Source organism: Miscanthus floridulus, chromosome 12 (genome assembly GCF_019320115.1).
Source record: "Miscanthus floridulus cultivar M001 chromosome 12, ASM1932011v1, whole genome shotgun sequence".
NCBI lineage: Eukaryota > Viridiplantae > Streptophyta > Magnoliopsida > Poales > Poaceae > Miscanthus > Miscanthus floridulus.
In genome coordinates, this window is record NC_089591.1 from 63,347,991 (window position 1) to 63,374,472 (window position 26,482).

The window sequence follows — 26,482 nt, forward strand, 5'->3', positions numbered from 1 at the left end:
TCAGGGCGAGGTGCTCCTCATGCAGAGGATGGGCTTTGCACCGCCGGCAACTCCAATCTCATCCGCGTCCAAGCGAGCATACGACGACTTATTCGCAAGGAACTTGACGTCGAGCGAAGTCGAAGCACTGGACGCACTATTCCCGGCGACCAATGCTAGGACTGGTAGAAGACTCTTCTTGGATGACGAACCAGGGTCGCGTGGCCAGTAGCGGAGACGCCCAGCTCCGTTGGTTACTGTGCTGCTCTTAGTTCAGTTGTTTACTTTTTATGTAATATCAAAGTTCAAAACAGTCTGCTAGGAAGGTCCAGTCACAACTGTAAGACCTTCTAGGGCACTCATTAGAAGCGTGTCATGTGTATGGTTAAACTTCTTCTTCTTAATTACAATGATACGTAAATCTTTTGCGTATTCGAGAAAAAAGAAACAGGACAGATCCAATGGAAGATGTTTGGAAGACACTCTTGACACTTTTTATAGAAGAAAAAAAAACTAAGGTCAAAATGGTACATTATAGTACTACTCGTGTCAAAACAATCGGCTTTAAGAAAACATTGGAATAATCTGCACAGGACATTTTTAAAACATCAACAGGGGCGGTTGTGAAAAAAAATAATGTTCATCACCACGAGTAAATATTCTACCTGCTGATAAAGCAAACTTTTGTTTTCGGTGAATTTCCATTGCTAAGGATATACAGTGATGACCTCCACATCCTGCACGCTGGAATTCCGTACAGAGTATTGGAATGTCCATCCGTGGCATGCCCCGGCGTGCACTCCCTCCTTGTTGACTGCAAATACAGCACCGATGAAATCTGGGTATTTGCGGGCAATTATCGATGTAGCATCTTTGGCAGCGTCTCGAGGATTCATCCCTTGTCGCATGCTCTCCACCACTTGATAGCTACAACAGAATTTATAATAAGACTGGCATGAAGTGCATGAGAGTCGATAAAGTTGGGATAGAGAAAATGATTAGCATAAGCTGTTACCAGCATTAGTGTTTACAATTGGATATGCAGGGACTGTTTAAAATTGAATGCCCAAATATGATTGCAATTGCATACCATCATGTGTTAGGATGCTACACTTGAAAAAAAATGAGGGGGGAAAAGTTCATAAAAACCAGAGCACAACTCTGTCATCTCTCTTTCTTTCAAAGAAAATCATAGTGTTGGGACACGGTTATGAGACGCAGAGGACAAAGTTCGCAACAGCTATAAGAACTAACAGCTAACGAGTCTTATGAACAGTGTGAGGGAAAGGAGGCATAGGCCTTCAGCCCGGGAGATCGCGTGAGGCGAAGGCCGGGGAGCCGCGGCGAAGGCGCCAGGACGCGGTCGAAGGCGGAGGCTCTTACGGCACGAGCGAAGGCTATGTCACGGACGCCATAAGCGAAGGTCAGGGAAGCTCCGGCGATGGCTTCCCGGGTGGAGGCTCCGGAACCAGACAAAGCCCTTCGCTCGGCGGCATTACTGGGCCGTGGGCCGATGTTGGGTCATCGACGGCGGCCCAACCGGCAAAAGCGATAAAGGAAAGAAGATACCCAAACTGCCCCATGGGGCTTGCATTAGCATAGGAATATTCTCGAAATGTACGGTAACCGACAAGGGGTAGAAAATGTAAAGAATAGTTCTAGCAAATAGTACCCTATAAAAAGAGGGACTCAAACTCTGTACAAGAGAGAAGGAGACATTAATGCAACTCTAGTCTAGTTCGTAGCCACCTTTCACTACTCTCACCTTCGCCCAGGGCTCCAGATCGGGCGAAGGCTATCATTGTTTTTCTGTGTCTCGACTGCTAGAAACTAGGCTTTCCAACATTAGCGCCCACCGCGTGTTGGCCAAGCAAGACACACGACAGCAAGAAAGAGAGCAGCCTTCGCTAGGATTCCCGCAGAGCCCTCGACGAGAGGACGACCAAGGCGTAGTGCCCGCAGCACCTACGCTAGCGCCCCAGAAGATCAAGTTGAAGAAGAGCCCGTGGTCGAAGACCAGCCTCCCGCATCCGAGGAGCAGCAAGCCCCAAGTCCCACTCCGGAGCAAGAGCTTCAACAACTACAGGCTCAGTTGCAGAGCATGCAGCAAGAAAGAGATAGGGTCACAGCAGCCTTCGCCGCAAAAATCAACGGGCAGCCTAGACATGCAGCGGAAATCAGGCAGCAGCTAGCCGTTCTACGGGCGGACATACAAAGTATGTAGCCTTTGCTATCTAAAATCAATACGTCCAACCAGCTCCACTCAGCTAATCAAAGCCAAACCCCCCCCCCCCCCCCCCGTCACGCACAACAGCTCAACCAACCTTCGGCACACCTTACACCTTGCCATAAACCCACAGAACCATTGATTCCAAATCACCACTATCCGAAGGCATCCAGAGCTCACCCTGGCCTCCCTCATACAAACCCATCACTTTGCCCAAATTTAATGGAAGATCAAACCCACGACAATTCATCATGAGCTTTGAGGCAACTGTAGCCTCCACTGGTGGAAATGAAGCGGTGCTAGCCAAATCTTTCGTCATTGCGGCAGAAGGTGACGCGCTAGCCTGGTATTAGATGCTGAAGCCAAGCTCTTAGTATTCATGGGAAGACCTCCGCGGCAAGATCCGTGCAAATTTTAAGGGATTCTCAAGTGAATCCTTGACTTCCATGGATCTGTTTCAATACAAGCAAAATCAAGGAGAAGCCTTAAAAGACTAATTCCAAAAATTTGTGCAAATAAAAGCAAAAGCACCAAATATTCCGGAAGATGTGGCTATCGAAGCAGCAATCAAGGCCAGCTCATCTAGCCAGAGAAAAGCCAAGGACTATTGAAGACCTTTATAGAGAATTTGAGAAATATTGCAGATCTGACAATGACCTCTGCAGAAGACTAGAAGAGCAAAACCAGAGTAAACAATTCCAGGGCAACAGCAGAAACGCCCAGAGAGGAGGCAGAAGCCAAGGCCAGTCGTAAGCCACCGCAAGGGCAAGGACAACATGTCTTTAATATAGAGCAGCAAGGAAGCGGCCAACAAGGGCAGCAACCTGACGAAGGCAGGCCCAAACAACGCACCTCAGAAACAAGCCGAAAGCAAGGGAAATGGCCAAGGCAGGAACTAAAATAGACACCAAAACCAAAGACAACGAAGGCAGTATTGCTTCTTTCATGGAGAAAATAAGGGGCACATCACTAGGGACTACCCGGATGCTAAGGAGACCCAAGAGAGGATCAAAAGCAGAGCAAATCCACAACCTCCACCACAACAACCCGCAAGAGAGGTAAGCCATACCCTCGCTGCATCTCCACAGCAGCAATACTGCCCAATATACCCAAGCCTAAACTCCACCCAAATTCACCCATCCACTTTAGCCGCCGCCAACTACCCAAATTTCCTACCCGCATGGCGACCAAGTACCCAGCAATAGGGGCAAACTAGCAACCAACGGACATAAGCCAACCTCATCTACATAAACCCAAGGCCTCCGCATATAACATTCATCGAGACCACTCAACCATCTCAAGTACACGATAGGTAGCTAGAGGCATTGCCTCCGCCTCCACCAGTACAACCAACAACACCCTAAAAACGAACCCAACCCAGAAAACCAAATCAACCCCCACACACCCCTATCCACCATCGTCATGATATTGCATATAGCTAGAGGCTCTTCAATGGAGTTCTAGACAAAGAAGCAGAAAAAGGGTCACCTCAGGCTTGTCAACAACATAGCAGTCCAAGGCCTAGTGCGCTACACAGATTAGTCGAAGACACCAATCACCTTCTTCAGAACAAGGTCTACAGCTAGAAAGTTACCCTCACACAAACGCCATGGTGATCAAGGCTAACATTGCAGGATGGAAATCAACAAGGTTCACATAGATTCCAGGAAGCTCTGTAGGTATTATCTTTGTCAATGCCTTCGACTAGATGAAGCTAAGTAGGAGTCAGTTGCAGCCTTCGGACTCGCCATTAATAGGTTTCAGAGGAAAAAGGATCGATGCATTAGGAAAAATATCCTTGCCAGTCTCCTTCGGAGGTCAGGAAAACGCAATGAACAGAATACATAACCTTCGACGTAGTAGATCTCTACTACTCCTATAATGCCATCTTCGGAAGAGGGTTTGCAAACAAGTTCAATGAAACTATCCATATGGGCTATCTGTGTATAAAAATGCCAGCCTTACACGGAACCATCACAGTCCACGACAGTTAGAAAGGGGCAAGAAATATAGAAAGAGCAATCTATAAATCTCAGCGCAATATCAGTTCTGTTGAAACAACCAAAAACAACTTATCAGAGCCTCTGGACATGCCGAAGAGAAAAACAGATCTCAAGGATCAAGAAGAAACAAAAGCAGTCCCATTAGAAGATGCAGTCCTAGACAGAAAGGTCATGATCGGAGACAACCTGTCGAAAGAAGAGGAAGCAGAACTCATAGAAACCTTAGCAAAAAACAAAGACATCTTCGCCTAGTCAGCCTCCGACCTAAAAGAGGTCAGCAGGGACATTATACAACACTCCCTTGACATCAATCCTAGAATAAAGCCAAAGAAACAACGACAAAGGAAAATGTCAGAGGAGAGAATTTTAGCAGCAAAAGCCGAAGTTCAGAGATTGTTAAACACAAATGTCATTAGAGAAGTCAAGTACTCAGAATGGCTGACAAATTTAGTACTAGTGCCAAAGAAAAATAAAAAAGATGAGAATGTGCATATGCTTCAGAGATCTAAACAAAGCATGCAAGAAAGATCTGTTTCCATTGCCAAGAATAGACACCTCCGTCGATAAGGCAACAGGATGCAAGTGCTTCTCTCTCCTGGATTGCTTCTCAGGATACCACCAGATCTGGCTCAACAAAGAAGATGAGGAGAAGACAAGCTTCACTACCCCCTTCAGAACTTATTGTTACACAAGAATGCCCGAAGGATTAAAAAACGCAGGATCAACCTTCGCTAGAATGACGAAGGCGGTCCTTCGCCCACAGCTGCAGAAAAATATTATAGTTTATGTTGATGATATTGTGGTGATGAGCAACAATGAAGGAGACCACATAGCAGATTTAAAGGAAACCTTCGCCAATCTAAGAGAAGTCAGGCTAAAACTCAATACAGAAAAATGTGTCTTCGGCATAAGCAGAGGTAAAATGCTCGGGTACATCATAGGACCCAAAGGTAAAATGCTCACGTAGAACCAATATTGCATCCAATATTTCGACCACTTGTTTTTCTAAGCGAAGGAGATCTCTAACTTCTCGCCCTTTTGGTTCCTTCACGGCATAAAAGCATAGCTTCCATACTGTGCCACCAACTAGCCTTCGCTAACTCGTTTAGGCTGGCGCTAGAGCTTGTAGTACTCACAGAAAGTACCAACGTTGGGCTCCGTGCCATAAGACAAGTAGGCCCAGTAGAACTTAGTCAGGGTAACAATACCATTGGGCGTAAGATGGTGAAGTTGTACCTCGATCGAACGCTTCCAAGACTTGGCGAACGAAGCACGCTTCGGGAAGCAAAGGCCGCAAAGGAAGAAATCCTTGAAAACCACGGCATCAGCGGCCTTCGACTTAGGAATCGTCTCCCCCTCCGGTGGCCCCACCTTAGCATCACCAAAGCAGCCCAACTGCCGCAATTCCTCGATCATGTCCTTCGTCATAAGAGAAGGTCCAAAATCCCACGTCCTAGATGAGCCAGCCATGTCTCCTGCCTCTTCAACGGTTATCAAATCAGCAACGGAGGCCTCAACTCCAGAAAGATCCTCCTCAAGCCCTAACGCCTTCGCACTGACAATCATACACTTTTGAAACCGCACAGACCACCCACTAGACCTAACACCGAGAAGGCGACGGTACAGCCCAAAGAAGGAAGCCCGACGCAGAGGCGGACTGACAAGCGTAGCCACTTCTAAGACTCGGCGATAGCCCAAAAGGGAGCGAAGGCAAACACCAACTAAGCAAAAACTAGGCGCAAAGGGACAACGTAGAAAGCAGCAGCAGCGAAAGCGATGGCTCAGATAGGGACGAGGGGAGCCTTCACCTATAGACCCATATATAGCCCCCGTTGCGTCACTTCGACTTCTGGGGCCAACGGTCACGTCCGTTCAAAAACACGTTAGTTCCGCAACCACCGCGGCGAATCAAATAACGACACATCACCAACACAGCGGTCTGATCTAGGCGTCCCAGGGGAAAAGGTGCCAAAGCCTCCGCGTACGCAAAGAGCCTCCGCGCCTCAGAACTTGACGGCTAGGTTTCGAGTGCAAGGCCCGCCAGCATCAGACCAAGCCCTCAATGGGGAAACCGTTGGGACACGGTTATGAGACGCGGAGGACAAAGTTTGCATTAGCTATAAGAACTAACAAGGTAACGAGTCTTATGAACAGTGTGCAGGGAAAGGAGGCATAGGCCTTCGCCCGAGAAATCGCGTGAGGCGAAGGCCGAGGAGCCACGACGAAGGCGCCAGGACGCAGTCGGAGGCGAAGGCTCTTGCGGCACGAGCGAAGGCTATGTCACGGACGCGAGAAGAGAAGGTCGGGAAGCTCCGACGAAGGCTTCCCGGGCGAAGGCCCCGGAACAAAGGAAAGCCCTCGCTCAGGCGGCATTACTGGGTCGTGGGCCGATGTTGGGTCGTCGACGGCGGCCCAACAGGCAAAGGCGGTAAAGGAAAGAAGATACTCAAACTGCCCCCATGGGGCTTGCATTAGCATAGGAATATTCCCAGAATGTACTGTAACCGATAAGGGGTAGAAAATGTAAAAAAATAGTTCTAGCAAATAGTGCCCTATAAAAGGAGGGACTCAAACACTGTATAAGAGAGAGGGAGACATTAATGCAACTCTAGTCAAGTTTGGACCCACCTTTCACTACTCTCACCTTCGCCCATGGCTCCAAACCGGGCGAAGGCTATCATTGTTTTTTGTGTCTCGACTGCCGGAAACCAGGCTTTCCAACACACAGCTTGGAGCAACTAATCCGGTTCTATTGAGAAGATAGGCATCACACTGAACCATCTTTTTTCAAATGTCATTTTGAATACAAATTATGTTTTCATTACCATGGAAGGAAGCGCATCATAATATCACCATCACCAGTTGCTCCACAAGCCCCAACTTCATCATCACCATATGAAGAAGCTCCTGGTATTGGTCCATCACCTACCCTGGAATCAAATGATTGGTCGGTACTCAGTACTAGCTATAAAGAGTGAAATTGAGAATTCTTCACAAAGGTCATTCAGTTGTCAAAAATATTGAGGATTTTAGAACTAGATTGGCCTCTCGCAGAAAGATGAATTCATCTCGATTTTATATTTCTATGAGTTAGATGGTTACAAAAATGAATAAGCGGGTACCATGCCAAGCAGAGAGTCCAACATTTAGGTTTCTAGGGGAACAATGGATGACACTGACACTGGCTTATAGAGAGGAGTTCTAGTCTGACATGTTTCACCATATAGCAAAAATGGTTTAAGCACATGTAACAAAAAAGCAAAATGCATAACGCAGTTGGTACATGGAAAAAGAATACAGCTGGCGGATTTACATCATTATCCAATACAGAGAGATTCAAATATAAAATACCACTCCAGTATAACAAGACCAGAGGATCTGATTGATTCATACAGTCAGCCTGTTCGCTTGTTGGTTTCAGCCAGGGCTTATCAGCCAGCCAACAGTGTTTTCCTCTCACAACAAACCAGCACCAACTGGGCTTATCAGCCCAGAAACCAACCAGCGAACAGGCTCAGTGTCGGGGACCTAATACCGAGGGTACCCCAGAAGGTGGAACCAATAACCACCGAACGTTAAAAACTTCTGGACGGATAAGGGCGTCGTTACGTCCCTTATTCGAATGACAGGAGTTTGGTTCCGCCTCGCCTGACGCCTTTGAAGATAGCTCTGCCTCGCCCGAGGGCTCAGGGCTAGTCTCCGTCTCGCCCGACGCCTTTGGGACAGGGCTCAGGTCTCGCTCGAGGGCTAAGGGATAGACTCCGCCTCGCCCGATGCCTTTGAAGATAGCTCTGCCTCGCCCGAGGGCTCAGGGCTAGTCTCCATCTCGCCCGACGCCTTAGGGACGGGCTCGGTCTCGCCCGAGGGCTGAGGGATAGACTCCGCCTCGCCCGACCCCGAAGGGGCGGGCTCAGTCTCGCCCAGGAGATAAGGACTGGGCAAGACAAGACGTTCAGGGTCAACCATGGCTCCAAGGACCATACCCTGTGCCCTGACAGGAAAAGTACTGCCAGGAAAACGATGGGACAGGTGCTTTAGACCCTTCCGGGCGCCATAGAGCCCTGAAAGGTATTACAGGTGCGTGTTCCTCGCCCTGTAGAGTTGTAGGCGCCGCCTTCAGCTCTGAGACACAGAACCCGACAGAGATATACGACAACCGCTACGCTCCAGAAAAGAATTTGTTATCCCCACGAACGACGGATTTTCCGTCGCCACGCTATGGACCCAAGGGAGCGGAGCCCGCTTCCCGACCCCTCAGGTCCACCAAGTCAGGACAGCTTGCCCACGGCGCTACTCCGGACCCCGACCCCGCGTCCCTCCGACAAAGACTCATAGGAACCAGAAGGCATGCGGAGCAAGGCTGGGGAGGCTCATAAGTCAAACCACTGTGCTGCAACCCATACCCAGCGCAGGGCAGCATTCTGTAACCAACCTAACATTCTACAGAGGCATCGACAGTATTGTAGGCACTTATCTTCCTTCGCACTCATCAGAATGAAGAACCAGGCCGCGTAGACGTGAGCCACAAGATTAGATAAAGCCCTCATCCTTGTAAAGCCAGCCCCTTCATCTATAAAAGGGGATGCGCTTCTCCCATCAGGGAGGGAGGACTTTTGACCAAACAACACACACACAGTCAAGCTGCTACAAAGCTCTTGGTCTCCTTTCAACCATTCCATCAGAGACTTGGGACCAGTCCCTCTCTCGATCGTTTATACCCCCTACTACAAACCGTTCACGGTGCTAATAACACGAGCAGCAACAAACTGGACGTAGGGACATTCGGCCCGAACCAGTATAAATCTTGTGTCCTTTAGCACACCATCCGAGCCTAACGCGCATTACTATAAATTTACTTGCCGGTGCTTGTACGAAACACTGATAGTTGGCACGCCAGGTAGGGGTGCTTGCGCGTTCCAAATCAGGCCTCGGATGGCCACCCATGCAGTCAGCTGGGCCCCGGGCGCACACGTGCGTTTCGGCGACCTAGATTTCATCATCACACTAGGAGGAGAGCAGGCGCTGACTCACACAGCCGCCCCGTCTCTCCCTTCCATCGACCTCAGCCGTCTTAGGCTTGAGGGCCCGCTGGGCAACTCCCTTGGACCCTAGTCGTCAAGGGAGGCCTCGCACAACGTCACCCTGTGTCCAGAAGGTCCCATATGGAGCGCCCCGACAGCGTTTCCGTTCGGTCTCCGCAACGCTGCGGCGACCGCTGGCCACATTCTGGCACGTGTGGTTCAGTCACCCACAGACATCGAGTTCGTGGGGGCGATTGAGCATGATACGGAGACCCTCTACGGGCTCCTCAACGAGGAGCCAGGATCGTTCTCCAGCTCAGATTCCAGAAGGGGGAGCCACCACCCTTCCCGGGAATGATTCATGACGCAGACCCCCGACGGTCACGTCGAAAGTGTCTCCAGGGAAGAGGTCACCCCTACAAACAACCCTGATGGCAGATCCGGGGAAGAGACGACAACCCCATCTCGCCTAAGGATGGAGCAGCTGAGGGCCCGTCAGCAAGAGATCGATGAGGCCGGGCAAGGGCTCGTCCGGGATTACGTGGACATCAATCGCGAGATTGAACGTCACAAAGATGGGGGGCGCGCACGCGCCACGGCCCGCACCGTACACCAAAGGATCCTCACCGACGATGTGACCCTTCCTCACTTTGCCCGAGCCAGCCAGAACATCGCCGCAGCAACCGCCTTGCTGCATGGCCTTCCGGAGGCCACGACGTCCGAGGATCGCCGCGCCCACCGAGAAATTCGCACGTTGCTCGAGCGTGCGGCGGCGCAGCAGGCGGAAAGTTCGTTGTCCCTGACGACACGAACCCGACACGAGCCAGCGCACGCCCTCAGTGCGTCCCACCAAGGACGCATCCGTTCACCAAACACCGCCAGGCGGCAGGCAGCCCTCCGCCGTCCCAGTGCATCAACGCCTCGACCATGACCACAATGTACGCAGCATCATCGACGCTCGCAAACGCGCCTATGGCGACGATGGAGAAGCAGCACGCTGCGGCTACCATCCCCGACGTGGCGGATGCTACGACAGCAACGAGGACCGAAGCCCGAGCCCCGGCCTACCTGGCCCTTAGGCCTTCGATCGGCACATCCTCAACGCTGCGTTCCCCCTAAGGCATCGACCGCCTACCAACATCCCTAAATATTCTGGCGAAACAAATCTCGGGCTTTGGCTCGAAGACTATCGGCTTGCATGTCAGGCCGGTGGAGCGAGTGATGATAATTTCATTATTCGCAATCTCCCGCTGTTCTTGGCTGATTCGGCGCGAGCATGGCTGGAGCACTTACCGTCCAACGCCATTCAAAGTTGGGCGGATCTGACGAAGATCTTCGTGGGAACTTCCAGGGCACGTACAAACGCCCTGGAAACCCATGGGACCTCAAGAACTACCGCCAGAAGGCCGATGAAACCCTCCGCGGGTACATCCAGCACTTCTCTCGGCAGTGCAACGAGCTCCCTAACGTCGCCGACGCCGACGTGATAGGAGCCTTCCTATCCGGGACAACCTATGAATCCCTGGTCCACAAGCTAGGACGCAGGGCCCGTGGACTACCAAGGAACTCCTGGAGATCGCCACCAGTCACGCCTCTAGAGAGGAGGCGGTCGGAGCCATCTTCGATCGCTCCGACGGAAGGACAAGGCGGGACGAGGACGCCGGCGAAGGCGCTTCCAACCGTCCCGCCAAAAGGAAAAATAAGAAGCAACGGCGCGACAACTCGCTCGTGGCCGCTGCTGACCGCAAAGGTGGCCGGAAGCCCGCGGAAGGCACTCCGAACCACTTCGAGAAAATGCTCGAGGGCCCATGACCAAACCACGCCTTCCCGGCCAAGCATCTATACAAGGATTGCGGCCTCATGCGCAAATACTTGTCTGGGGGCCTTAACAAAGGGGAGCAGGGGAAGGAGCATGTTCCCTGCCACAGACGACGCAGAGGAGAAGGATGACGCCTTCCCAACGCCGACCGGCGCCCTCATGATCTTTGGAGGATCAACGGTCTACGACTCCAAACGCCGCCAGAAGCTCGCGCACCGCGAGGTCTACATAGCCGGACCGGCCACGCCAGCCTTCCTCCGGTGGTCGGAATCCGCCATAACCTTCGACCGGACCGACCATCCGGATGCCGTCCCACATCCGAGAAGGTACCCGCTTGTCGTCGATCCGATTGTCGGACCAAAGCGGCTCACGAAAGTACTGATGAACGGAGGCAGTGGCCTCAACATCATGTACGCCAAGACGCTCGACGAGATAAGCGTCGACCGAACGAACCTCCACCCCATCCGAGCGCCTTTCCATGGCGTCGTGCCTGGTAGGTAAGCCGTGCCACTAGGGCAAATCGATCTGCCCGTAACTTTCGGGGATTGGTCCATTACCGGACTGAAACCCTCACCTTCGACGTATTGGGGTTCCCGGGGACTTTCCACGCCATCCTGGGACGACCATGCTACGCGAAGTTCATGGCCGTTCCCAATTATACGTACCTTAAGCTGAAGATGCCGGGCCCTCACGGGGTCATCACCATCGGCACCTCCTTCTAGCGCGCTTACGAGTGCGAAGTCGAATGCTGCGGACACGCATCCGCAGTCATCGCCTCCAAAGAGCTCGCCACCCTCAGGGAGGAGGTCGTTGAAGGGGCACCTGACATGAAGAGGTTGTCCGGGTCGTTCGAATCGACGGAAGGATCCAAGGAGGTCCTCTTGGACCCCAGCAACTCCGAGGGCAAAAAAGTCCGTATTGGGACCGCGCTCTCCTCCGAATAGGAAAGCGCGCTCGTCGACTTCCTCCGCGATAACAAAGACATTCTTTGCGTGGAAACCCTCGGATATGTCGGGCATCCCGAGGGAGGTCGCCGAGCATACCTTAAAAATTCACCCGGGCTCCAAGCTGGTGAAAGCAACGCCTGCGTCGCTTCGATGAGAAACGTAGGGCCATCAGCGAGGAGATAGCCAAACTGCTGGCCGCAAGATTCATTAAGGAAGTATACCACCTAGAGTGGTTAGCAAATCCCGTTCTTGTGCGGAAAAAGAGCAGGAAATGGAGAATGTGTGTCGATTATACCGGCCTCAACAAAGCGTGTCCAAAGGATCCGTTTCCTTTACCATGAATAGACCAAATAGTCGATTCCACCTTAGGGATGCGAAACCCTCTGCTTCCTTGACGCATACTCCGGCTACCACCAAATCGCGATGAAAGAGTCCGACCAGCTCGCGACATCTTTTATCACCCCCTTCAGATCGTTTTGCTACATTTCAATGTCGTTCGGTCTGAAGAATGCTGGGGCGACTTACCAGCGCTGTATGCTCAATTGCTTCGGAGACCTCATCGGGCGAACCGTTGAGGCCTATGTCGATGACATCGTAGTCAAGTCCAAGCGAGCTGACCACCTTGTCGCCGACCTTGAACAAACCTTTGCGAAACTCTGGGCAAACAGCATCAAACTCAATCCCGAAAAATGCGTTTTCGGGGTCCCGAGGGGCATGCTGCTCGGCTTCATCGTCTCCGAGCAGTGGCATCGAAGCCAACCCAGAGAAGATATCAGCCATCACAAGGATGGGCCCGATCCAAAGCATAAAGGGGGTTCAGCGGATCACAGGGTGCCTGGTCGCCCTCAGCCGATTCATTTCGCTGCCTCGGCGAACGAGGACTCCCCCTTTATCGACTCCTAAAGAAATCTGACCGCTTCGAGTGGACAGCCGAGGCTCAGGAGGCGCTTGACATGGTTAAGCGATTTTTAACTAAACCTCCGGTCCTAGTTCCTCCATGCAACGGAGAGTCCCTCCTACTGTATATATCGGCCACCACCCAGGTGGTCAGCTCCGCCTTGGTGGTAGAGCGAGAGGAAGAGGGGCACGCCTTCAAGGTGTAGCGCCCTGTGTATTTCATTAGCGAGGTGTTATCCGACTCCAAAGCCCGCTACTCCCAAATCCTAGAAACTCCTCTACACCGTCCTCATCACCAAGAGGAAGCTACGCCACTACTTCGAATCACACCCTGTAACAGTAGTGACATCGTTCCCCCTCGGCGAGGTCGTCCGTAGCCATGACGCTATGGGAAGAACCGCAAAGTGGGTGCTCGAGCTGATGGATCAGGGCATTTCTTATGCCCCCCGAACAGCGAATCAAATCTCAGGTACTGGCTGACTTCATCGCAGAGTGGACCGAGGTCCAGATGCCACCAACAATCGCCAATCAAGAGTACTGGACGATGTACTTCGACGGATCGCTGATGAAGAAGGGCGCCGGCGCGGGACTAATCTTCGTATCTCCCGTCGGGGTCTGCATGAGGCACATGGTTCGGCTCCATTTTCCCTCATCAAACAATACCGCAAAGTATGAAGCGCTCATCAACGGCCTACGAATCGCTATCGAGCTGGGCATCCGATGTCTCGACGTCAGAGGCGACTCCCAGCTGGTCGTCAACCAGGTCATGAAGGAGTCGAGCTACCACTGACGCCAAGATGGAGGCATACTGCCAAGAAGTCCTGACGGCTGGAGGACAGATTTGACGGCCTTGAGCTCAATCACATCCCAAGGCGCCTCAACGAAGCAGCCAACGCGCTTGCGAAAGCAGCATCCGGCCAAGATCCAGTCCCTGGCAGGCGTCTTTGCCAGCGACCAGCACAAACCCTCGGTACGCTACACGGGGTCGGAACAAGCCGACGATGGCCCATCTAGTCCGATCCCAGGGGCCAATCCGCCAATCGCTCCGCCCGACCCCAAGGTCATGGCGCTTGAAGAGGACCCAGCAGCAGAGTCCGACCCTCCCGACGAATGGAGAACGCTTTACCTCGACTACCTCCTCCACGACACACTACCAGTGGACAAGACGGAAAGCCCGACAGCTTGCGCGACGCGCCAAGTCCTTCGTTCTTGTAGAGGGCGAACTCTACAAACGGAGTCACATCGGTATTCTGCAACTTTGTATCCCTGGCGAACAGGGGAAACTCTTGCTGGGCGACATCCACGGTGGAATCTGCGGTCATCATGCCGCACCAAGAACCTTGGTTGGAAATGCATTCCGACAAGGCTTTTACTGGCCCACCGCAGTAGCCGATGCCGAGCAAATTGTACGCACCTACGAAGGGTGTCAGTACTACGCTCGGTAAACACACCTCCTGGCCCAGGCACTCCAGATGATCCCCATCACGTGGCCCTTCGCGGTCTGGGGACTCGACCTGGTTGGGCCACTCAAAAAGGCGCCCGAGGGCTTCACCCACCTGCTTGTCACCATAGACAAGTTTACAAAATGGATTGAAGCTCGACCAATATCCACGATCAAATCCGAGCAAGCTGTGCTTATTCTTCCTCGACATCATCCATCGCTTTGGAGTACCGAACTCCATCATCACAGACAACGGCACGCAGTTCACCGGTAGGAAATTCATTCGATTCTGTGATGAACAACACATCCGGATCGATTGGGCAGCCGTCGCACACCCCCGGACGAACAGGCAGGTCGAGCGCACAAACGGCATGCTCCTTCAAGGCCTCAAACCCAGAATTTTCAACCGGTTGAACAAGTTCGCCGCGCGCTGGCTCGCTGAGCTCCCGGCCATGCTCTGGAGCCTAAGGACAACTCCTAGCCGGGCCACCGGCTACAGACCCTTCTTCATGGTCTACGGTTCCGAGGCCAGTTCTTCCAACGGACCTTGACTATGGAGCACCAAGAATCAGAGCATACGACGAACAGGGGGTCCGAGGCATCCCACCAAGACGCCATGGACCAGCTAGATGAAGCCCGCGACATCGCCCTCCTCCGTTCGGCTAAGTACCAGCAGGCGTTGCGACGGTACCACAGCCGACGGGTGCGGGGTCGAGCCTTCAACGTCGGAGACCTCGTCCTCCGTCTTGTGCAAAGCAACAAGGACCGCCACAAACTCTCCCCGCCCTGGGAAGGGCCCTACGTCGTCGCGGAAGTACTTCGCCCAGACGCCTACCGGTTGAAAACCATCAACGGCGAGGTCTTCACCAACGCCTGGAACATTGAGCAGCTACGTCATTTTTACCCTTAAAATAAGCATACACTCTTCCTTATCAGTTTTTGTCATTACAAAACCTCGATCCTTAGTGACTTCCGACCCCTGCAAAATCGCGAGGGGCCAGACCTCACTCGGAGGCTGACATGAGTAATACATGTATTACGCTTACACTTGCAAAAAACCTCCTGTGTTATATTTGCAAACATTCGCTAAGTTTTCCATTCTTCTCATAAACAAGTCCTAAGGGCTAAGATTTTGGGAACAAATTCTGAATACAACTGGTAGGACTGCGGGACACCCACGTCCTAGTGGCTGCAACCTCTTTGCTCACCAGTTCAATCAGAATTAGTTCGCCCACGTTCCTAGTTTCTTACGATTTAGACCGAGAGAAGGGTCAGAGGGCACTAAAATCATTTCTACAAAAAAGAGAAAAATAAAAAATTGCTTGCCATAAGCAAAAGATGAAAATTTGTTCATTTTTTGCACAAATTCGCCACTTACAAAGTGATTTCATTACAAAAAGGACTAATATACTTGTAAATTCAGAGGACTGTTTACTCGGGGTCTTCCCCACAAAGTTATTCAATTACAGTCTCTGCTTAGCTTTACTACAAGTACTGCTTGCGGTCGCCGCGCCACGCTCTCCATCGGCGACGCCTCGGGGCGTGTACACGGGCCAGCTCGTCTACTACGGTCGCCGCACCATGCTCTCCATCGGCGACGCCCGGGGCATGTACACGAGCCAGCTCGTCTACTGCGGCCACCACGCCACACTCTCCATCGACGATATCTCGTCGCTTTGCGGGATCTTCAAAGGCGCCGTCATCAGCGACACCTCTGCCGGGGCGTCCGGGGACTACGCCATCGTCGTCAGCCGCAACCCTGATAGCGACGCCTCCGCCAGGGCATCTGGGGACTACGCCATCGTCGTCAGCCGCAACCTCGACAGCGACTCCTTCGCCAGGGTGTCCGGGGACTACGCCATCGTCGCCAGCCACAACCCTGATAACGGCGTCAGGGCAGGAAACGCCTCCCGCCAAAGGAGGAGCACAGCGAACGACGACGAAGTCGACGACGTACGGCGCCCACCAGCACCCCTTCTCCTTCGGCAGTAGCGACTCCTCAGCAAGGGCGGCACGCACCATCTCATCTACACTGGATAACCTTCGGCTCGACATCACGCTCCAGATTCACGAGCGAATTTGTGAGTTTTCTCTCTCTCTGGCATTACTCTTCCTCACTCAGGAACCGCCGCGACACACGGATGCATTCGGCGGAAAGGAAGAAGGAGAGATAGCGGCTCAGAGGCAGAAGAGGAGGTGGGATGAGAACTCCCCTCCCCCTCCCTATTTAAAGAGGCGCTGCAGCTAAGGAAAGGTGAAAGGTTAGACGAAAAACCGTCTCCCTTCGCCTCCTTAAATATGGAATTAATGCTGATAGATACCTAAGGGGACGCGCCGAAACTGACAGGACGTGCCCCGATCGACGAGGCGTCACCCCTGGTCAAACTAGACACTGCCTGGGTATGGCCCGCCACTGACCCGCTCCGGACGCGGCAATTAAGGCACCCACATGGGCAGACAACCCTTCGCCTCCCCATGCAGGACCACGGGACGATCTGACCCCCAACGGATCTTCTAGGCCGGCCATTCGGCCCAGGAGAGACGACGAACGAACGTCCAAAGAAAGATAAGCATCTCTGCCTTCTTACTTTACGCATTAAAATTCATTCTCGAGCTTCCGACCCCGTCAAACGGCGGGGACACGAACATCACTCGGGGGCTACCGAGGATGTCTACCAGTCTAGACATCCTCCTCACCCGACCCCTCTATACGCTTGAAGCTAAGGGCGCGAAATACGGGCATAAAACTTTGAGTAAAACTGCACGAACTAGCAGACCCTACGCCTCGGTAGCTACTGGTGTTTCTGTTCACCAGAAAAATCATACTCAACGCCCCCCGCGTCTCCAGCTTCGACGCCTGCCTTCTCAGGAAGGGTTCGGAGGGGTCCGCCTACAGAATCTCCCCTCAAGGGAGAAGCTGTCAGGCTGCCCAAGTCAATTAAACGGCTCGAACCGCCACCTGAGATACGAAAAACAAAGAATAGTGATTCTTATGCAGGTTACTCTAACCTCATCGCGAACATCAGGGCCCGAACCCCGCACGGACACATCTGGTAGGAGCTTTTCGTCACTCATACCGCCAAGGTAACATTACCGACCCCGCCTTCATTTCAATTATATTATACATATGCAAAACATCCCAACGCTTCGTGTCGCATCACGAAACGGCCGTCGCCTCATTCGATATAGGCGGCAGCAGGCCAAGGTTCGAAGGCCGGCCCGCGAAGGGCTCGAGGCCGCCTCGTGCCGAACAGAGCCAGGGAGAAATAACTGAGACAAGCCCCAGCGGCCCTGACCCGACCCCGCTCAGAAGCGGACAGGGATGTCTCAACCTTTTCTCGTTCGATTCTAACCCCGAGCCAAACCCACAGAATCTCCATCGAGGAGAGGCCATCGGGCCGCCTGAGCCTATCGAACGGCTCGGGCATCTGCCGGGAGGCGGGTTAAGAAGTTGTGGAGTGCCACCAGAGGGCTCTGCCGACCCCATCAGCAAATGATGGACCCGGATTCCACGCGAACGTACCCGTTAGTGAGCTCGTTGAGCGCGATACTCGAGCCGTCGAGGCAAGTGTCGTTTACTCAGCCCCTCCGATTGCGAAAATCGAGGACGGGGTAACACGCAAATTACGGCCGACCCCTATCAGACCCTGACAAGGCCCGGGGGCTCGAGCCAATCAATACAGGGACACATGTTCGAAGGCCCTACCTTGCCGAGCCCATAGAGTCCCCAGTTGGGGATTTTTGTTGGAAGACAGGGCGGGGAATATTGCAATGCCATCCAAGGACTTCGTCGACCCTGTCACCAAAACCACGGAATGAGGATTCCATCTGAACGTTCCGGTCTCCAGTAACCCCTGACCCCAGCAAATGCAGGGGGTCGGACCTTACTCGGGGGCTGGTTAAGGTACGGCTACCTCCCTTCCTTCTTTCGAAACAATCTCCTCGCATCAAGACCAGCAGCAAGATTCGGGGGAACAGATTGGTAAGATCGCTAAAAAATCAAACAAAACAAAATTACGAAGCAAAATCATGAAACTGCGTCCAGACTCGAAAATACCGACACTTGTTCACATATTACATATAGGTTGTTCTCAAAATTATTCGACTAACTACTCCCGCGAAGGGAGAACCATCTCTTTCAGATTATCCGCCAGGTTTTTCGCAAGGGGAGCAACCATCTTCTCCATTGCCTCCAGCTCATCATCCTCATAGGTGGATGGGAAAACTTCGCTCATCACCTTCAGGTTGATTTCCTTCTCGTAATGGGCATGGGCGATGGTGAAGGCCTGGGTGATCCCGGCGTGAAAAGCACTCTCCTCAAGCTGGCCCACCCGAGCCGTGATACCTGCGGCACGAGCCGTGAGCGGGCTGGTCTCCACCGGCTCCACCACCTTCAGGGCATCAAGGACCACCCCGACCGTAGCTTGCAGAAGATCGTGCTCATCGCTCTCAGCCTGAAGGGCCCTTCGTGCATGGGCAAGCTCCTTTTCCAGCTTGACGGAGACGTTTTCGGCGCTCAACCTTCGGCTCACCGCGTCACCGAGATCCGCCCAGAGAGAGCGGACCACCTCGACGTCCTCGTCCACCTTCTGCTGAAGGGCCGTGGCCCTACTCTCGGCCTTCCGCCTGAGGTCCCGCTCCATCTCTAGCTCCTTTAGGACCTCGCCGGCCTTCTCATTAGCCGCGGCATTCCTCTGCAGCAGCTCGTCTCGCTCCTTTCGGAGCCTGGCGATCACCTCCCCATCCAGCTTTGACCTCGCCGATAAATCCTCAAACATCCCATGGGCCTCTTCCGCGTCCTGACGCGCCTGGGCCTCCCGCTCCTGGGCGGCAGCAAGCTGTGCGGCCATGTCTGCTCGCAGCCAGGCCTCCTCGGAAAGGCGATCCCACTCTGCCTTCTGCTCGTGGAGGAATCGGGATTTATTCCGGCTACGAGCAACAAGAATCTGAAGAGGAAGAAGACTGGTATCAGAAATGCGAAAACACAAAAACATGCGAAGAAAGAAGAAAACCAAGCGAATACCTGGGTAGTAGGAACAACGATTTCACGCAGGGCTCCTCTGGCCTGGTCCAGGGCATCCAGCATGGTCGAGATTCCGATGTCAAGACCCTCCCGCTCCATGCTCTCGGCATGATCATCGAGCGAGAAAAGAGCTGACGTCGGATCCTGGGCGGCCATCCATTGGAGCGGCGGCTCCCCCCATGCGGGGGAGCGGCTTCCTCCCGACAAAGGGGCCAGGGGCGGCTCCCTCCTGACCCTATGCGGCACCACCACCGCGCTCGAGGACCCTCCGACCAGACCCTTCTCCATCTGGGCCACTTCGAGCGCCATGGGCGGATCCACCTGGGCCCCCGGTGGTGCGGATTGCACTACGCCCTCGAGCGCCACCGCAGCTGCGCCCGGCTGATCCTGGCTTGGCGCGGTCACGACCACCTCCACCGGCGGTATGCGGCCCTCGGCCGGCTGTACCACGTCCGCCATGGAGGAAGCCGCCAGCTCGGTAACCACCGCAGGCGTGGGCGCCACCATAGACGTCGTCGGGTCGGCCAACGTGGCTCCAACGTCGACACCACTCCTGCCCGAAACAGGGGTGACGCCAGGCGACGCCATCCATCCCACTTGAATGGCGAGGCTCTTCTTGGGCGCCAGCCCCAGGGGGCGACCCGTCCAGCAAGAACCTGCACAAAGGTAATAGCCATTAGGTCAAAATAGAAATGGAAAAAGGATGAAAACAGGGGAATTAGCAGCTTACGCTGACGCCCTCGGCCGACGGAAGCGTTTTGGGGACGGATCCCCAGATCCCTGCCCCGACTCATCTAGGCGAGGACCGTTTCGAGCCTGCCCCCTGCTCCTGAGGCAGTGGGGCTCATCTCCCTCACCTCGTCATGGGGCACGGCACCAGAGCCGCTCCCCTCCATCGTCTCATGGGGCGCGGCACCAGAGCCGCTCCCCTCCATCATCTCATGGGGCGCGGCACCAGAGCCACTCCCCTCCACCATCATATCGGGGTCGGCGGCGGCAAGCCCGCCTTCCCCCATCCACCGATCCTCGGCCGGCACGCCATGCGAAGCGGCGGACTCTCCGGCCTCCACCGACTCACTTCCCTCCGTGTGGAACGGGAAGGGTCCCTGCACGGATGGGTGGGCACTTGTCAGCGTGTCCTCATCCTCCAGGACGCCCCAATCCACGTCGACGACTACCTCATCGTCATCATCGTCGTCGTCGTCATCATCACTGCTCACGTCCTCTCCCCGGTCCCGTGCCTCCTGCTTCAGTCGTTTCGCCTTCTTCATCTGCTCCCTAGCTTTCTTGTCCCGCTCGGCCGCGAGTCGATTCACCGCCGCCACGGCCTTGTCCTTCGGCAGCGGAACCGGACTATCTTTGAAGACTAGCCCCCTCGGCTGGTCCCAACGTCACAAAAGCAAGTATCAAAAAATAGAGATTCAGGAAAAAGAAAAGAGCACGGGAGAAGAGGGCTTACGAATTCGAAGAACCCAGGTTCCGGCCGCATTGGGGGATGTCCTGGGCACCGGATACACAATGTCGAGGACGCTTGCCTTTGGAATCCTTCATCGGCTCCGTCGCCTCCTTAATGCGCTGCGCCACTTCTGAAAAAGGGAGCGCCTCGTCAATAAGCACCGTCCCCTCGAACAACATTTCGGGCATCATCCGATGCAGGGGAAGCGCACGCGCCATCAGCGGCGCCACCCTCCTCGCATGATAGGCGCCGATAATCCCCGTCCCCTTTACGCCCTCGATCCTTCAGGGCTTGGAGGGCGAAAAGAAGGTCGGAGAGGTGTTTCTTGTCTTTGGACTGGACGCCCCAGCCCCACGACTCCGGAGCCTCTTCAATAAGGCATCCAGTGTACCTCGGTAGGGTGGCACTCACATTATCCCTAACATAAAACCACTGCGAGTGTCATCCCTTGTTGGATGTCGCCAGACGCATGTATGGGTAACCCCTCGACCGGGTATGGCGCAGATGAATGCTGGCACATCCCATCGGCGCATTCACATCTTTCCCCCCAATCTTCCTCTTCGACAAACTAATGGTAAAGAAATAGCCGCCACAGATCAAAATGGGGATCGATCCCCAGGAAACCCTCGCATAGGGCAACAAACGCCGCCATATGTTGAACCCCGTTGGGAGTAAGATGCTGTAGCTCCACCTCATAATAATCCAATAGCCCCGAAGGAATCTATGCGCGGGTACCGCAAATCCCCGCTCATGGAAGATAGCGAAAGAAACGACATACCCTTCGGGCGGCACCGGCTCACCCTCGTCGCCAGGTAGCAGCCACTCCTGGACGGCGGACAGCGGGCGGAGAAGGCCACGATGGACGAGGCCCTCCAAACGCCGTGAGGTGATGCTAGATCTACCTCACAACTCCATTAAAGCAATTGGGGAGAAAGGCAGGCGCAAGCTTAACGGACGGCTACAACACGGATGCAAGCTGGTCGACGGTGGCGGTGCGGGCGCAGGAGGTTGGGGCGATTGGCGGCGGATGTTTCAGAACGCAAAGGCAGGGGAGCGAAATACGGAACCTTGGGGGTGAACCCCGTGGTTTTATAGGGGCGACGAACGCGAGAAGGGCAACCGTCCGCCTCGATCTCCGGGCCTGCCACGCGCACCACCGCGTCACGTCACGGGACACGCGCCCGCAGTCCCTATCCTCTCACCCCAAAAATCACGGTGGACGGTTCGCCTTCCCCAGGCGAATCCGGACTCTCTACCCACCTGGAAACACAAGCCATGAAGACCATTTTTCTCTTTGGCCCACCTAGGGCCCAGAAGCTCAGTGGCCGGCCCAACTGAGGAAGGGTCCGCGAACGATCCGAAATCAAGGGCGCAAGCACCAGTTAGGTCAGCCCTGAATGAGTTCCCCGCGAACGGGATGCCACGACCCCCTCGGAAAAACATCCAGTTGACGAAAAACTAAGTCCTTCAGCCTTACCCGCGAAGGGGCCGATACAACCCCCCGGGCAACTCTACTCGAATCACCCGAGGGCTCGGGGGCTACACCCATCGGGTGCGCTCGCGCGCACCCTCTAGCAAAGTAACTTCGACGAAATCAAAAAACACCCTCCAGACGGTTCTACTCGAATCACCTAGAGGCTCGAGGGCTACTGTCGGGGACCTAATACCGGGGTACCCCAGAAGGTGGAACCAATAACCACCGAACGTTAAAAACTTCTGGACGGATAAGGGCGCCGTTACGTCCCTTATTCGAATGATAGGAGTTTGGTTCCGCCTCGCTCGACGCCTTTGAAGATAGCTCTGCCTCGCCCAAGGGCTCAGGGTTAGTCTCCGTCTCGCCCGACGCCTTTGGGACGGGCTCGGTCTCGCCCGAGGGCTGAGGGATAGACTCCGCCTCGCCTGACGCCTTTGAAGATAGCTCTGCCTCGCCCGAGGGCTCAGGGCTAGTCTCCGTCTCGCCCGACGCCTTAGGGACGAGCTCGGTCTCGCCCGAGGGCTGAGGGATAGACTTCGCCTCGCCCGACCCCGGAGGGGCGAGGGGGCGGGCTCGATCTCGCCTAGGAGATAAGGACTGGGCAAGACAAGACGTTCGGGTCAACCATGGCTCCAAGGACCATACCCTGCGCCCTGGCAGGAAAAGTACTGCCAGGAAACGATGGGACAGGTACTTTAGACCCTTCCGGGCGCCACAGAGCCCGAAAGGTATTACAGGTGCGTGCTCCTCGCCCTGTAGAGTTGTAGGCGCCGCCTTCAGCTCTGAGACACAGAACCCGACAGAGATATACGACAACCGCTACGCTCCAGAAAAGAATTTGTTATCCCCACGAACGACGGATTTTCCGTCGCCACGCTATGGACCCAAGGGAACGGAGCCCGCTTCCTGACCCCTCAGGTCCACCAAGTCAGGACAGCTTGCCCACGGCGCTACTCTGGACCCCGACCCCGCGTCCCTCCGACAAAGACTCATAGGAACCAGAAGGCGTGCGGAGCAAGGCTGGGGAGGCTCATAAGTCAAACCACCGTGCTGCAACCCATACCCTGCGCAGGGCAGCATTCTGTAACCAACCTGACATTCTACAGAGGCATCGACAGTATTGTAGGCACTTATTTTCCTTCGCACTCATCAGAATGAAGAACTAGGCCGCGTAGACGTGAGCCACAAGATTAGGTAAAGCCCTCATCCTTGTAAAGTCAGCCCCTTCATCTATAAAAGGGGATGCGCTTCTCCCATCAGGGAGGGAGGACTTTTGACCGAACAACACACACACAGTCAAGCTGCTACAAAGCTCTTGGTCTCCTTTCAACCCTTCAATCAGAGACTTGGGACCAGTCCCTCTCTCGATCGTTTGTACCCCCTACTATAAACCGTTCACGGTGCTAATAACACGAGCAGCAACAAACTAGACGTAGGGACATTCGGCCCGAACCAGTATAAATCTTGTGTCCTTTAGCGCGCCATCCGAGCCTAACGCGCATAACTATAAATTTACTTGCCAGTGTTTGTACGAAACACCGACACTCAGTAACTAGATACCACACTCCAAAAACATATGAAAGATCCATGAAATGGTAAGATCTCATGGTACAAAGGAATTAGATACACAAAATGCCGGTGAATAAAATGCCCGAGTTACAGGAAAAAAAACACACTTAGCTAAGACAGGTACTACCTAAACAACCAGGCCCAAACAGTTGGCCATAATTTTAGCCATCAACAGAAACTAGTATATTTAGTGTCCATGATTAGTTAGAATTATGATAAGCCGGTTGGGATGTGATGTGAAGTCACCCAACATTCCAACAGTAGTCAAAGTGCTCACCTTCCTGGAATTTTAAATGTAGCACCATTGGTTGATGTCCCAACTGCTATGTGGCCCATCTAATAGAAAACAACACAGATATTAGTTTCACAACAACAGAAAGAGTCAGCTAACGTCGAATGTGATAGCTACCTTGTCAATCACAGCCATAGAAATTGTGTCATGGTTGTGGCGATTAACGATCTTCGAATAAGACTTTATTGGCTCCAGGAAATTATCACTTTCATAATACCCCTGGCAGAGACCATCTTGATTCCCATCTACCTCATTCTTTACAGAGTCCTCAACTTCAACTGAGGCTAAATTGATAGGACGGTATGGACCACACTCAACGACAGAAACAACATTTTTCCAGAAGTTTGGTTGGCAGTAGTTCTGTCTCCACTTTTCCCATTTCTCAATTGACTCTGGTGAACTGAGGTTAGTTGGCCCTGGAAGACCCATTGAAATTGCAAATGCTGTTGCTTTCTCTCCAACGAGCAGAGTATGCTTGGTGTGCTCCATGACTAACTTTGCTGCCTTGATTCCATCCTTCACATATCTCATGGCTGCCACAGCTCCAATTTCCATTGTTGCCTGACAGTTTCCTTAAGCGAAAATAATGCAATATGCATCCCCTATGAATGATGGAACATAATAAAATATCAATCTGAACTGCAGCATGAGTAAGTAAAGCAGATGTTACCCCATTCATGACAAGAGCATCTAAGGTAGTTTCACCGTTCTCATCTGGACTTCCACCTGGACCAACTGCATGACATGTAAAATAACTAAAATTATAACCAGGTTGATATATTCAAGATGCACTGCTAAAAATAGGCAAGTTGTTCAAATCAATAAGTAAAAAACAAGAAGCAGGGCTGCTTGACCATTACTGTCCATAAATGGATTAGGAGTTAAAACACTATGAACCGCATGTAATAGCAGTTGCAATTCGTGTTATCCTCACACTGCACTGCTAACCATTTAAGGATTTTTGGTGCATGGATTATTTTACCTTTGTAACTACATAAGAGAAAAATAATTTAGGCAATGTAAAACCACAATGTTTCTTTGTATTAAGATTAAGACCTCAGACTTACCATTATATTTTGTTTCACAACTCGATGTAAAGCAAAGCGTTAAGAATTATGCAGGCACGCATATCACTAGAATCTTTTAGTATTGCCAACATAATAAGGCCACATAACTGAAAAATATCCAATTTAAGCTCTGCAACCATTGTTTATCCATTTACTTCATCAAATGAATGGACAGAATTGGGTTCAATGTACCACTAGGGGAACTCAAAAGGGACCAATGGTCTATGAGAAATGTTTTGGCTGCATGTTTGAATGTTAAATTATGACAGCAATGGAAGCACATGTATAGTATGTAGAGAAATCTAAATCCAGTTTGATATAGGTATACAAATTTTGAACCAGTTTCACGCATAAGCCCTTGTGATGGGACAATGCAGGAAAAAAGAGCTCTAAAGGTGTGGTACCAGGCATTGAACAACATATGCAATTGATACAGAGAGCTTTACTTTACTGCTGGAGAACTACAGATGCAAACAGCAATGTTGGCATACAACTTAACAACTATAGATAGTCCTGATATAAACCATGAATTTAACAACCCATTTCTATTGTAATCCCTGATGTTGTATCATGTTTCGATTCAATGTGTTACTGCTGATTCATCAATATACTTCAGAGAGCAGCATCGCTATTGCCATTCGGCGGTCTCGTGAGCTACAATTGTGGCCTTGCTCGATTGCCATAAGAAGAACGGCATGTGCAAGGGAGCAGGGACTGACCTGTACCATCGCAGCGGAGCTCCTCGCAAGCCGAGCAGCCAGCGACGACAGCATCGATGGCCGAACCACCTCCTTCACTCGCCGAAACCACCCTCCACGCCGCTCTGACCGCCTCCCGGAACGGCCAGGTGCTCACCACCACCGGGAACGCCGCGCCTACTTCACCCGCGCCTTCGTCGCCCACCCCCTGATTGCATTCCCACAAACCCCAACAATCGAAATCCGTCATCAATCAAATGATGTAACAAACCAATACAACTCCACAGACCAAATCGAATCGGATCTACGCTTACCGAGCACCAATAAAACCGAATTAGCAGGAGCCCTATAAGAAACCGCACGGAGCTCCGCCTCATGGAATCCATGGAAGCGGGCATCGCGATTGACTCTGGATACAAGGGGCGGACTGGCGAGTCCGCCGGTGCCTGGGTGCTAACTGCTAAGCTTACCGCGATCTGCTCATACAGCCATACAGGCGCTTCGATGGGGACATGTCCCACATGTCAGTGGGGTGGCAGTTTGATACTTCAATGCGGGCTCCACGTGTC

At 52.9% G+C, this 26,482-nt stretch overlaps 1 protein-coding gene across 1 annotated transcript; it reads right to left on the reverse strand.

The window, feature by feature from the left end:
- Positions 1–528: 528 nt before the first annotated feature.
- Positions 529–26,358, reverse strand: LOC136497884 (probable isoaspartyl peptidase/L-asparaginase 3). Its single transcript, XM_066493765.1, has 7 exons — positions 26,228–26,358; positions 25,935–26,121; positions 24,819–24,883; positions 24,266–24,709; positions 24,134–24,192; positions 7,035–7,139; positions 529–906 (listed from the first exon to the last, which is right to left on the reverse strand). Exons 1-7 carry the CDS (start codon positions 26,309–26,311, stop codon positions 687–689), a joined length of 1,164 nt encoding a protein of 387 aa, XP_066349862.1. The 5' UTR covers positions 26,312–26,358; the 3' UTR covers positions 529–686.
- Between the last annotated feature and the right edge of the window lie 124 nt (positions 26,359–26,482).